Source organism: Aspergillus aculeatus, assembly GCF_001890905.1.
Source record: "Aspergillus aculeatus ATCC 16872 unplaced genomic scaffold ASPACscaffold_11, whole genome shotgun sequence".
Lineage (NCBI taxonomy): Eukaryota > Fungi > Ascomycota > Eurotiomycetes > Eurotiales > Aspergillaceae > Aspergillus > Aspergillus aculeatus.
The window spans coordinates 766,230-779,319 of record NW_017962986.1 but is presented as its reverse complement, the minus strand read 5'-3'; the positions used below and the strand labels follow the sequence as shown (position 1 = coordinate 779,319).

The 13,090-nt window shown below is 47.2% G+C and overlaps 4 protein-coding genes across 4 annotated transcripts; 1 reads left to right on the top strand and 3 right to left on the bottom strand.

Annotated features, from left to right (window-relative positions):
- Positions 1-554: 554 nt before the first annotated feature.
- ASPACDRAFT_44937 (uncharacterized protein) lies at positions 555-1,893 on the bottom strand (the record flags this gene model as incomplete). The annotated part of the gene is made up of 5 exons (XM_020201516.1): positions 555-771; positions 855-1,025; positions 1,104-1,477; positions 1,555-1,634; positions 1,707-1,893. 5 exons carry the CDS (start codon positions 1,891-1,893, stop codon positions 555-557), a joined length of 1,029 nt encoding a protein of 342 aa, XP_020054770.1.
- Positions 1,894-3,764: 1,871 nt separating this feature from the next.
- Positions 3,765-4,673, bottom strand: ASPACDRAFT_31513 (UbiA family prenyltransferase; the record flags this gene model as incomplete). The annotated part of the gene is made up of 1 exon (XM_020199820.1): positions 3,765-4,673. The coding sequence occupies one exon, from the start codon at positions 4,671-4,673 to the stop codon at positions 3,765-3,767; it is 909 nt and encodes a 302-aa protein (XP_020054769.1).
- Positions 4,674-7,528: 2,855 nt separating this feature from the next.
- Positions 7,529-9,784, top strand: ASPACDRAFT_1903391 (GMC family oxidoreductase). Its single transcript, XM_020198789.1, has 4 exons — positions 7,529-7,801; positions 7,862-8,579; positions 8,687-9,125; positions 9,285-9,784. The coding sequence occupies exons 1-4, from the start codon at positions 7,595-7,597 to the stop codon at positions 9,718-9,720; spliced, it is 1,800 nt and encodes a 599-aa protein (XP_020054768.1). The 5' UTR covers positions 7,529-7,594; the 3' UTR covers positions 9,721-9,784.
- Positions 9,785-11,663: 1,879 nt separating this feature from the next.
- On the bottom strand, positions 11,664-12,736 carry ASPACDRAFT_122236 (uncharacterized protein). Its single transcript, XM_020196511.1, has 3 exons — positions 12,311-12,736; positions 12,057-12,232; positions 11,664-11,996 (listed from the first exon to the last, which is right to left on the bottom strand). The coding sequence occupies exons 1-3, from the start codon at positions 12,456-12,458 to the stop codon at positions 11,859-11,861; spliced, it is 462 nt and encodes a 153-aa protein (XP_020054767.1). The 5' UTR covers positions 12,459-12,736; the 3' UTR covers positions 11,664-11,858.
- Between the last annotated feature and the right edge of the window lie 354 nt (positions 12,737-13,090).

Sequence of the window (13,090 nt, the reverse complement as noted above, 5' to 3'; positions counted from 1 at the left end):
CAGCGTGGGGTCCGGATAGAAACCCCGGAGTGGAGTCTTGTTTCCTCGGTCTCGTTATCCCGGCCGCCCTCAAGAGTCAACTGGGTAACATGCTGCTAATCCGTGCATCGAACAGTCTTTTTTTACACGGAACAATCAGGTTATTATAATTCAGATTGCGAGGTCACACTACGTGGCACATTTCCTGTTCCAGGAGAGGACTCTACTCTTTTAGTGCTTGGTACATTTTAAGTTAGTAAGGATATCAGAGCCAGAATCAGTGAGGGAATTAACTTGTTATTTGCGGCCACTCGCTGCTCCTTGGAGCGGGAAGTGGGGCCGCGGAAAAGAGGTACGTAACGCTACTGCCGATCCGGCGCTAAATGCTCACAGTAACCAGCGAGTAAAGAGGCCGAAGGGGCTGAACGCTAACACGAGAAAGCGATATGCATAAGCAAATAAAACATGATATAGGAGAGGCTTCGATACAACGAAATTTCACAGGGGTACATCACGGCACGCCCGACTTGCTTGCACTAGTGCAGTTGAGCCATAAGATCTTTCCCCCCCATCACTCAAGGCGAAGTTGGACTCGACGATTTGTGGTCATCGCTGATGAGACCGATATTAGAATGACTGTTGATGTGCACTTCATGAAGTGCAAGTTCATCATCAAGCCGTTCGAATTCCCGAGTAAGATTGCCTTTCATCTTGCCGTTGAGCTTTCGACTCGATCGGCTACTATAGTTCCCCCCGCTGTTGGAACTGTCTTTCGTGCCCTGAAGCGTGCCACTATTGCGTGTCAGGTTAGAGCTTCCAATGGGGGATTCAAAAATCCTTGTAAGGCAATCAAGCACCACAGGAGAAGTACCTACGCTCCAAATAGCTCGGTGATAGCAGGTTTGATTGTGGGCAAACACGCGTTCACAACCCCAAGGGTTGGCTCCAATACCGAGTAAATGGCACCAGGTGTCACGGTGTATGTCAGGTCAGCTAGATTCCAAGTCCACAACCAAACGACCCTGAGTAGAGAAATAACACAAATCCTGGAAAGCGTGAACATAGTAAGTAACATATTTCTGCCAGCCAAAAGAGAACAAATGAACCGAGAGGAGCAAACTTACAACGCCCCGAGGCTGAACATTGCAGAGACGGCGATCTTTTTGGATAGAATCAGTTGCAAATTGAAAACCAGAGGCATCGGTAGTATCACAATGAAAGTGTCAATGGTGAGATTGACAATGCCAGCAACGAGATAAGCGATATTTTCACCAGTGCAGTGTCCTTCGATCGATTTGTCCCAGTTATACTGGACAGGTTTGCAAAGCGCGAAGGCTTCGATCAGTACCATCGCGAAGTACGCGGCAGTGATGAAGAGGGTACCATAGCACAAACGGCAAAAGACCTTGTTGGGAAAGAGGTCGATGTAGAGATATAATATTGATGCCTTGACACACGAGTTGGCTGCGGCCCACAGCAGCTGGGCAGGTACGAAAAGCTAAACAAGTGATAGAGGACAGTTAGCCGAGAGTGTACTGGACAGGGTTGAAATTTGTGTGATACCCATCAACCCACCTTCATGTGCAGAGCGAACTTTCGGGGCGCTGTTGCTAAAAGCTCATCTAAATGAACCCCCAAGCCAGCTGCAAAGCCAGCTAGATTGTGTGAAGCGTGAGTTCAGCTTTTTGTCTTTCAGTCCGAGCGGGCTCAATGTTCGATAAGCCTACCTGCCAGAAACACGGACAAAGCGGACTCAGCCAGTACCAATGCTACCAATGCCAAGTAATCATTTGAAGCCAGATTCCTTCCCTGAAGATACCTGGACCACAGTCTGAGTGCCACAGCGATGATAGCCATGGGGCCCACGATGAATGATACCACAGCTAGCTGCATGGCTCCTACTGGGAGTGTCATACTGGGGGAAAATGATATATCGGATCCATTCACCGTTTCAGAGGGAGTAGGGATCAACTGTCAATGAAGTTGAGTCTTGAGGTCATAATAAATCATTATGTGACTTCCAGTCTGAGAAAGCCCGAGTACAGGAGCTGTAAGTAAGAGAGTCTAGACGATCGTGGGGGCCATATGCGCAGCAATCACAATATTTGTCACACTTGACAGGGGTTAATTCTGCCTTGTCCAGCCTGCAAGACGAGCGAGCCCACTAAGAGCATCAATCTGCGGTACCGTGCATGTATTAAGATTTGAGAGGCCTGAATTTGGAGATGCACATTGCACACTTTCTACCCTCGCACTTTATCTTCTTCTTCTTCTTCTTCTTCTCCTCCTCCTCAGCTTAATACAAGCACGAACAGATGATCAACTGCTCTTATAGCAACACCGAGTGGCCCACACACACCACCCACAGGATGTATTTCAAGGCTCAACAAGCTCTCCGGGACTAGCCGAACCGCCCGCCCCACCCGCCCGCTGCGAACAGGCGCATCTCCTACAATTCGCTTAGGCCCATCCAGGGGAGGCACGGGCGCCGACCCACCCCATCTAACACAGCCCCCAACAGATTCTCAAATCTCCACCTCTCACCTCTGTACCTATTAGTCTAGAGCAGCAGACACAATCCGCACTTGCCCAGTTAACTAATCTCAAAGGGGTATCAGGAAAGAGAAGCAATTGATTTATTCTGAGACCATATTATTCCAAAGCAACGCATTCTCAAGCGCCCAATCACTCAAACGCTTCTCTACTGCAAAAAGTACCAGATTAGTCTCATTCAATATTCAGATCTTGAATTATTTTATAAAACCCTCAAAGTCTCTTAATAAGTTTGCTATATTATACTCTCCACTATCTAATATAAATATGTAATCTCCTGCCAAAGGGCTATACATAATCACCTAATTCTTTAATCTAAGTAACACAATCCCTACATTACCTCGCCTAGTGTATCCATATAAACTATCTAAAACGATCTCTAAAGAGTGATATTTAGAGCGTTTCCTAAATCAGATAAATACTATCTTAGACTAGAAATATATTGAATATACATTACTACAAAGAACAGATGAAGTAGAATAATGCCACTATTTTAGCACTTAGAAGCGATGTAGCACTTTGCGCGAGGGACGGAATGCAATCAAGAGATCAAGCGAGTTTACAAGGGAGTAAAACTAGTGAGTTTACACTTAACTAGCGCGGGATGCCTGATTCTCTTTCTAGTTCAGCCCGCACCAACCTACCTACTTTTCCTTATATCGTATATTCATTCTCTGTCTGGGTAGTTCCCACCAGTCGCCGGCTGGCAGTTTTACTTCCCACCAGTCCAGGCGTCCGACGGACATCGATGCAGCCGCGCAACCGCTCAAACCACACTAACATCCATGCATAGGGGTCGAGGTTCTTTGAAAAGTGGCCATCATGCCTCCTAGTCAAGGCAAGTAAGCCTTGGACTGCTACAGTTTGGGCAAGTGCTCCGTACTACACATACCTCAGCCTGGTACGCCTTATTGTCCAACGAAGGGAGACTCGTGCCAGGGGTGGGGACTCTCCCCCTCCCCTCCCTCTCTTCCCAAGACGTAAACCAGACGACTTGAGTAGACTCTACTTGACTCTCCAGCCTACCCTTCATTGTTTATAATCACCCTCCCATACCTATTATCACATCAGTGTCTGGCCTATTACAAGCTCCTCGAACTGACAGCTAAATCCTAAGTTAATGTATAATTTAATTTGTAATGCATTGACGCATCAGAACATCTGTCCTTATACACAATTCCCAGAGGCTACACATTTCATAGGAAGACAAAATTGTCCCACACTGAAGTGGCTTAGAGAATACGCAGAGGCATAACAAAAAGTCCAATGAGCCATAGTGGGTAAATCTTCCACGACCTCCGATCTCCCTCACGAGTTGTGTTCCAGTAAAACCCCCAAACCACTATAGTTCCCGCAACGCACGCGGGGATGCAGGAAAGCCATGAGCGTTCCGCCGAGCCCACATTCCAAAACCAACAGGACAACGCTGTCCACGCCATGATTCCCACTGCCAGGGCAGATCGAGCATTCTCGTCTCCGATCAACAGGGGCACTGTCCTTCGACCGGTGGCTCTATCTCCATCAATGTCCCGAAAGTCCTGGGCGTGGACAGTGGTCGTAATTGCCCCAGCGAGAACAAGGAGCCACGTGAATGCTTTCATGTCGCCCGAAAAGACTGAGCTTTTTGTTGCAACCTCCAGTGGGCCGGAAAAGAAGCACGCGAACCCAATCCCATTCAGCAAGTTCTTCAATAGTGGGTTCGATGCACCGTTCCATTCGTTGTACCACAAGCAGGAGAATGCCTCCAGAAGACAAGGCGCAACACCCCCCATGGTGCCTGAAATTGCAAATATGGCAGGATACATGCAATATATCAGCATTTTGGCTTGATGCGGGGTGATCCGGCCGGCTGAAAGAGGTCTCCAGGGCTTGTTGATCTTGTCCTCCGAGATGGCAGAGGCAGAGCGCTGATTATGGAGGGTGAAAAGGAAAAGATTACTCCATGACCAGAGAAACATTCGAGGTAACGACACCAGTATCTGGCGGAAAGACAAAGAGGCGCCCATGCCGAATTCAGACGCCACAGAGGCATTCAATGCTCCAAACAGAAGCCCCAGGCAAATGATATCTTTGATATTATCACAGACAAATAGATGGGCAGTGTATGCATGATAGAACGATGATGATAGGAAAGACGCCATGGTTGTAGATATGATGGAAGTCAGCGAATTTGAGAAGAGGAAAAGTGAAGTAGTGTCTCTTAGCCAGCCGTCATGTGCCAGTATCCATGATCTTGAATGCCTCTATTTATCCAGAGCCGCAATCAATCTCAGTGTGATATGAGGCTAGCTCGGAAGCTAGTTCGGATCTCACGCAATATACAAAACGTACACATACCCACTAACAAGGAGACAATCCTTGGGGGCGGATCTATATGACAGGCGGTTGATTCTATAACAGGCTGGGAACCATTCATCTCTCCATTTCATCTTTGCTTTCGTAGCCCACTTCCATTTTTCTTGCATCGTCAAAGTTAAGATAGATAATTTATCCATTTCTTTGAAATGTTTTGTCTTTGGGTAATGATAGCTTTGTCAGGAACCCTAACAAGAGCCCAACGCAGCTCAACCTCGGCCTTTGAAATCAAAGATCAAAATAGTCATTTTAATTTCTCAGTCTGTAACTCATCTGTACCTCTTTGCTACATTCAGTTAGGGTTTAGCCTGGGTCGGCTGACCTCAGCAGACCCATATTTAGTATTAAATCTGAAAGGGAAACTAGTATCCGATTTGATTCCTCGCTCGAGTGCTTACCTCTGATGCTAGTAATTTTACTAGTAAACATGTTTCTAGATCTTCCCGGAGTGCCCCGGGAATTCGTCCACAAAGGTCTCTAGCGGTCTTCTCCCGGATAAACCCCGCCCCCGTCTTTCTATCTTTCTTTCTTTTTTTTGGGGAGATATTCTCAAGACTTTTCTATAAGACCTCATTCAAAGACTTGATTTGAGGTTCTGTCTAGTGATACATCCGGCAATTCTATCAGTAATACCATCAAATGTCTACGGGGCCTTAAGGGGGTCCGTTATGGCGGTTCTCCCGGGGGGGGCTTGGGAGGGCTCGGGAGGGGACTAGGTGGGGCCGCTAGTAGAAATTAGAGAGGCAGGGCAGATAAAGCCACAGAGAAAAGACAAATCATTTCCCGAATAACCGTTTGTTTTTGTTAATCTTCCATCCATCAGGAATTATGGGGTCTATTTTGCGTATATCTTTCTGATAAGGAATCACTTGCTTACAGGGTGAAGTGATTGGCTATTATTTTTACCTATGAAGGTTTAGCTTATGACCTGAGGGGGACCAGAGTGCGGCAGTGCCACTAATATAGCTTAGTAGCAAGGCAGGATGATCGAAGAGGAAGGCACTGTTGGGACCCGCCCCACCTCAAGGCACAATCTCCTAAGCACAGACAACAGATGCGCGTCAAATTGCCGGATTCACAACCTGTTTACTCTGTAGAGGGGGCCGCGCACTGCTGGAACAGCTATATCTACTATCAAAACTCCTACACAACACATTCATCACTCAAACACCGATATTATTTACAAAGGTTATGTAATATAAAGTAAGTCTTTACTTCTATGTAAGAATCAACTACTTATTATTCTTGTTAATGTAAATATATAAAGCTTTTTACAACACCTCTGCAAGCAAACAAGTAAGCAAGACCTTTTAACCATGGTATGCAGATAAGTAAGCAAGTCGGCAAGGCCTTTCACAGCATACAAACAAGCAAACAAGCCGGCATGACCTTCTACAGCACACAGACAAGCAAATAAGTTGGCAAGACCTTTCGAGGCATCTCTGCAGGAAAGAAGAATAAGGAAAGCCTTATGCAGCAACTTTCTGTTCAATCAAATAATTTTGTGGTTTATATCTATACATTATAATTCGATTTCAAAGTTTTCGCAGTAGAAATAATAATTTTATTTGTAAGTTGTATGTAAAATCAGCAGCCGTTCCGGAACCCCTCTAGTTAGTCTGTGCTGATTCGGCCGGTAGGAGCCCCGAGTATTCCAACATTTCATGCATGGGGCCATAATGCAAATCACCAAATTACAGTGGAGTAAAATGCAAGGGGCCAAAATGCATGGGGCCAAATAAAGGCCGTGATTGTTGGGAGCCACAGGATAGTCTAGGCGACTGCATAAGGCCGGGATTCTGGGATTTTATCTGACTGGGTGAACACAAGGCCGAGCACAATTACCTAAATAATACTATTATTGAATTAATTTAGAGGTCTTGTAAGATCACTTTTGGGCGGCACAACTACTGACTCTCATTAGCTTACAAATGAACAAAGGTTCCAGTATTACAAGCCTCTAACTGCCACCTGCTAAGTAAAGCGCTTTCAATGGAATCTCAATCAGCACCGACATCTCACCGCCGATATTTCAGCTCACTTTTATATTGATAAATCATTATTGTCAAGTCAATTGCCTTGTAAGTGTTTGTATTACAACCCAAAATCCTGTAATCGCAAGGCGAAATAAGCTTTTATCGGAAGGACTTTTTAGGATTGTTCTTCTTATTATACCAAAGTCCATTTCCTTAAGTTATAGGTACTCTGAGTTTAGCCTTATTTATATTTCAATACAATCCTCTATTCTCCAGTTTTGTGGTTATCCTCTAGCACGGATACGGTAATATATCTGTATAAAAGCCCGCAATGTTTATCTCAGACTTCCGGTTTCATGTTACGTAACTAGCTATTAAAAGTCATAGTGGGGCAGAAGCGGGTGATTTGAGAATTGAGACCAGAAAGATCATACTCCGGAGTAGACATGATACACTGCATTGAGTGGCCGGTTCAATCCAGTACTTTTGGGCGGGGTAGAACTGGCATTTGTGGGACTAATTATAGCATCTCTAAGTAGTATCGCACTAGGTGGTGTTGACAAAATCTGTTTCCTTGTTCACTTTTAGTTAGTACTGATGTGTATATAGGTGTATATCTCCTGTCTCCAGGTATTCCTTTGCTTGGTAACAAGCCACTACTTGTTACGCTCACAGTCTCTTGCTTTCCATACTTTCCTCCAATCTTTGTCCAAGTTTGCACACATTACAGAATGGCTACCGCATATGATTTTGTCATTATTGGTGGCGGTACAGCTGGCCTGGTGGTTGCTTCTCGACTCAGCGAGGACCCCAGCCTATCTGTCCTGGTTCTTGAAGCGGGCGCCGACATGACAGCAGATCCTCGCGTGAACATCCCCATCTTTTATGCCGCACTCCTTGGATCTGATGCTGATTGGAAATTCCAATCTTCCCCTCAGGTAAGAACCGTCTCTGTCTTTATAAAAAAGTGTGCTAGAACTGATTCATCATTCTTAAAGCCGGGCCTCAATGGCAGAGTGCTTGGTCTCAACCAGGGCAAAACACTCGGAGGATCCAGTTCGTTAAATGCACACGTGTTTGTTCCTCCTTTCAAGGGAGCCGTTGACGCATGGGAGGAGCTCGGTAATCCTGGTTGGAATTGGACTATGTTAAAGGACTATTTCTCTAAGGCCTATAACTGTCCGACCGTAGCACAGAACGCGAAAGGAAATCTGGCGATTGAGGATTGGCCTGGAATGAACGAAGCGAAAGGTCCAATCCAAACGTCATTTGGTAACGAGACACACCCTATCCGCAGGGCATGGGCCGAACTGTTCCGCAGCAGTGGGCAATGCAATGCCGGTGATCCGTTCACCCACAGCTCTGTCGGCTCATTCAGTTGCCTTGCTTCTATTGACTCGCAGGGAAAGAGAAGCAACTCTTCCTCGGCTTATTATAAGCTTGCTGAGCTTCGGCAAAATCTCCATGTTCTTACGAACTCATTTGTTGAGAGAGTGCTATTTGATGAAAGCAAGCCTCCCAGAGCTATTGGGGTGCAATATAACCTCGATGGTGTTTCAAAGACTGTTCAGGCAAAGAGTGAAGTTATACTTGCTGCTGGTGCCTTCCAGTCACCTAAAATCCTCCAACTTTCAGGAGTGGGTAGAGCAGAACTTCTTGAACAGCATGGCATCGATCTTGTCGCGGACCTCCCTGGAGTTGGGCAGAATCTTCAGGGTATGTGAATATGTTCTAATCTAGCACCTGCTCCTAAGAAAGTCTCAACCATCTCGCTTTTTGACGCATGCCCGCCTTGGTTGAGAACTAACATCTACGATTTCTAGATCATATGATATCGTACACTGCATTCCATGCAAAGCCTGAACTCGAGACCAAAGACTCTCTTGTCAGACAAGAGCCTGAAGCCATTGGTCAAGCAACGCAGGAATACGCCGCCACGCAATCTGGGCCCCTAGCATCACTCGGAGTTCATACCTACGCCTATTTGCCGCTTCCCAAACCGGACAGAAGTGCTCTCCAGGCATTATTTACGAGCGACGCCCCTGAGAATCCGCAACACAAAACTACACAAGCCTATTATGACATCGCCAAGACCACTGTTCTGGATCCCAAGCAACCATCAGCTGCGTACCTGTCCGCGTTAGGGCAGACAAATTATTCCAAGGACCTCAAGGACGGGACTATTCCTGCTGCTTCGCCTGGAAAGTTCGTCACGCTTGGAGTCATGCTCTCTCAACCGCTTTCCCGCGGAAGCGTTCATATGTAAGTGATTGTTCTTTTCTGTTTTCTTCTTTCCTGGTAGAGTTCGTGAGAGTTATTCTTTACTTCCAACTTTTCTCATTTCACATTCTACCTTCCCATACCCCTCGCCCCCTCAAAAAAAAATCGTATATTCATCAAATCTGACGAAAAGAACCCAAGTACCTGCAACAACCCTGAAATGCCTCCAATCATTGATCCTGGGTACCTGTCGAATCCTCTCGATCTGGAAGTCATGGCACGACACATGCTCCGTATCAAGAAACTGGCCGAGTCACCTCAGCTTGGGGCGCTGCTCGAACAGCCACTGAAGTTCCGAGACCCAGATGCAGACTTCCAGGGAGACCTGGACGCTGCAAAAAGGTATGCTCGGGACAACTTAGTCTCCATGTGGCACTTTGCGGGGACCTGTTCCATGCTCCCTCGCGAGAAGGACGGAGTGGTGGACCCCAATTTGAAGGTCTATGGTGTTGAAGGCCTTAGGGTTGTGGATGCGAGTGCTATCCCGCTTGTAAGCACAGCGAATCTGCAAGCTACTGTGTACGCATTCGCGGAAAGAGCCGTAGACCTCATCAAGCAGGACCGGGAGAGCAAGTAAATTAGGCATGAGAATATGCCTACACACTGGAGATATGTGAATTGGACAAGGAGCGAGGGTGGGGAGACTGCCTAATCACCCAAGGTTCTCACCTTCCGTCGCGTACTTCGCGGGTGATCGACTAGTCACGCTTCACTCCTCCCAGATTAACTTCAAAATTTTATCATCGATACTTCTAGATCTGCAATCAACTACAGGAAACTCCACTTCGCCCTGAGACCTTTTTTAATTCTTCCGCTCAAGAGTGGATAAGATTCATGGCATATTTTGATGCTCTCGACTTGATAAGCGGCTCAAGTCCGGGATGAAAGCTTGTTTTTAGCTGGTTTATCCGCAGATAGAGACAAGCATTTCAAGACTTGTACTTAGGTTATACCAGCAAGCAAGACTACCCTAACCAAGCACGTACAACAATTAGACCAAAGGCTCAACCGGATTGTATATCAAGCTGCGAATGTTTTCGTTTTCACTCCACCACACTATTTTGACTCGTACCATTCTCCATCGCTTTTGCAATCAAGAACAATGATACATAGTCGAGGGACGGGTACAGAAGGATATAGTCTGTAAAAACAAATTCGCCCACTGTAAAAAGAAGTTCTGCCGGCAGAAGAACGAGTAGTAGAAAAATTCAATCTTTACATATACTCAGCATGGAAGAAGGGTCTTGGCTGGACGATGGGTATGGCCACACACACAGACATCCGACCACGACGACCTGCTGTGGCCGCAGGTGCCGCATCCGCTACCTGCCCAGCACTGTCTACTCCCTATAAAAGTAGCACATATATAATTTAACTGTGTTCCATTCCTACACTCGAGGTAGGAGAAACAAAAATGAAAAACATACAACAGAAGGGATTCGCTGGTGGTCACCCACCCAACTACTAACCTCCCGGCGTGTGGCTTAAGTACGGCTGAGCGGACGGGAAGCCCTGTTTTCCACACCCTGTGGTCGTATGTACCATTTACTTAAAGGACAGAGTCTATGTTGAACATTTTTACAATAGAAAGGACAAGGGAGTCACAGAATCACTCCGTTTTCGATGCAATCACTGGGTCGTCGGCGCCGGGTCTAGCCCGACCCTAATGGAAGATTCCTTGCATGAAGTTTAAGGAAATGATTCTATGCAATTACTGCTTTTCACTCTGAGGTCAGAATCAATTAGTACTCGATAGGGAAAGAACCTGACTTACTCGTCAGGAATTGGGGCGCCGGTGCGATGTCATCTATCTCATCTCAACCTAAAAGTCTGAACTCGGAGATGAGATTATCGATATGAAATAATGGATATTGTAGTAGCAGTGAAAGGATTGGGGACTGATCCCAGTTCCTTCAAACCAAGAATCGTATTCCTAAGATGTCTATCGTGTGAACGGGACCAAATGAGGATTGTTGGGCGAAAGTATATATGTCTTGTTACATCGTGCGCTTGAAACGAATGCCTTCCAAGTTGATGGGAATAACATGGGGTCCGCAAGGCACTGATTCTCGTTATGCCAAGGAGACTACTGATTAATCATCTTATTTACTGTTCTTATGCACTGTAGTTAACCTTGACAAATCTTGCCTACCTACAAGCATGCACCTACGTTCCGCAGACTGGTAGTGCTTATTGTTTAGTGTCTTGGCGCTGGTCCACATCTCTGGGGTCGACAGCCCTACTGCTGGGCTTAGGTCAGGCTTGCAGAGACTGTTTCTTATGGTCTTGATCTATTTAAAGCAGATGTTTGAATTCACTTGCTCGGAAAGGTGACGAGATGTAGCGACTGAGGGTCAGCCTATGCCCAGAGAAAGCCATGGGAGCTGCTAGGGAAGTAACAGTTTCTCATCCTCACTATTGATATTCGCCGGAACGATCAGTCGCAGGCATATCATGCACAAAGTACAACTACTCTCCTTGCTTGGCTGCCTATGCGAGGCAGATTTCGTTTTGTGAGAACTGTGCCATTCAAAAATATAAACTCGCGACTCTGCAGAGCAAAAGACATAAATCGACAAAAACACAAACTTATAACTAAAACAAGGCCCAAAATAAACACTCATAAACGATCGATCGCAAACTCAAACATGCCAAAGCATCCTTGAACATCCCTTATCCATCTCCTCCACCAGACAATCCACCAATGCGCGGCCTCTAAAAGTCCTTGAGGTAGTCACCGATAAAGTGCTTGAGAATGTCCTCGACCTTGGAGACGTCGGAGTATCCGAGGCTGATGACGAAGTCGGCGCCCTTGGAACCCAGGGAGGTCAGGGTGTTCTCCATGAAGCGGTGCTGTGAATGTGTGAGCATGTGTGGGGTGCAGAGGCCTTTTCCAATAAGGGCAACACCCACCTGATAGGGCTTGTTGGACTTGTCGTGGTAGACCAGAAAGCGGTTGGTCTGGTCCTTCTTCTGGCCGTACTGGAACTCGTCGCTGACGACGACGGTGAGGTCGTCGCCGTCGACCTTGCGCGACTTCAGCTGCTCGAGCTTGCTGGCCTGCACGAAGATAACGCCCTGGTCACCGGCTGGGGGAATAGGGGAGTTAGTCAGTTACCAGCGCCGGTAGCAAGGGCTCTGGGAGCGGGTTCAGGATTGAGACATACGGGTGGTCTTGTTGGTCCACTTGCAGATCCAGTAGTCCTCGTGGCGGTCGCGAAAGGTCTGCTGCCACCGGACGGTGATCTTCTTGCCCTCAGCGCCGCCGAGGAACTGGGTGGGGATGGTGATGGTGTTTCCCTTGGAGATAGGCATGGTGAAGAAGTGAGGATGCTGTGGTAGACGAAAGGTGTCTGAAGAGAGTAGATTTGACTAGTCAAGAGGATGAGATGGAAGCTGTTGTTGTTGTTGTTGATGATGAAAAGCTATCCCAATGCCGGGGAGTTTCCCCAATTTTATAGACTCATCATCCAGCTGGATTGAGAGAATGGCGTGCTGGGGAGTCGGCGATGCCGAATCGCACCATGCGTCCCTCGTCGTCGACTTGGAGCTCTGTACAGGCAAGTCAACCCGAGACTTTGGCTGGAAGGGAGACGGGAATAGCAAGCGCAGCTGAGGTTCAGCCGCAATTCAGCTGCGCCGTGTCGTGAAGCCATCGTGGGGATTGCGGGTCGAGGAAAGTATAGACGAGATGGAATCTTGGATTGAGGATCGGTGGTTACTGCCCGGGCCGGTGCCAAGATTCGGGGGCGAACCCTAGCGATCGGCAGCAATTTCAAGCGAGCATCACTGGGCAGCCCGGACACCTTAGCCTAACCGGGGAACCGCCGTGCGAACTGCAGATCCACTTTTCCGGCCGGACGATCGAGACGAGGTTTCCCCTCGACAGAATACCGTACCGCCACTGTGGATGGTCAGTCGGATGGCCATTCTTCAGGCAAGCCCCC

Coding starts and splice junctions, on each gene's coding strand:
- ASPACDRAFT_1903391 (XM_020198789.1), top strand. CDS start 7,595: ATGGCTACCGCATATGATTTTGTCATTATTGGTGGCGGTACAGCTGGC. Junction 7,802..7,861: donor AATTCCAATCTTCCCCTCAG/GTAAGAACCGTC, acceptor TCATTCTTAAAG/CCGGGCCTCAATGGCAGAGT. Junction 8,580..8,686: donor AGTTGGGCAGAATCTTCAGG/GTATGTGAATAT, acceptor TACGATTTCTAG/ATCATATGATATCGTACACT.
- ASPACDRAFT_122236 (XM_020196511.1), bottom strand. CDS start 12,458: ATGCCTATCTCCAAGGGAAACACCATCACCATCCCCACCCAGTTCCTC. Junction 12,233..12,310: donor GTGGACCAACAAGACCACCC/GTATGTCTCAAT, acceptor CTATTCCCCCAG/CCGGTGACCAGGGCGTTATC. Junction 11,997..12,056: donor AGTCCAACAAGCCCTATCAG/GTGGGTGTTGCC, acceptor ACACATTCACAG/CACCGCTTCATGGAGAACAC.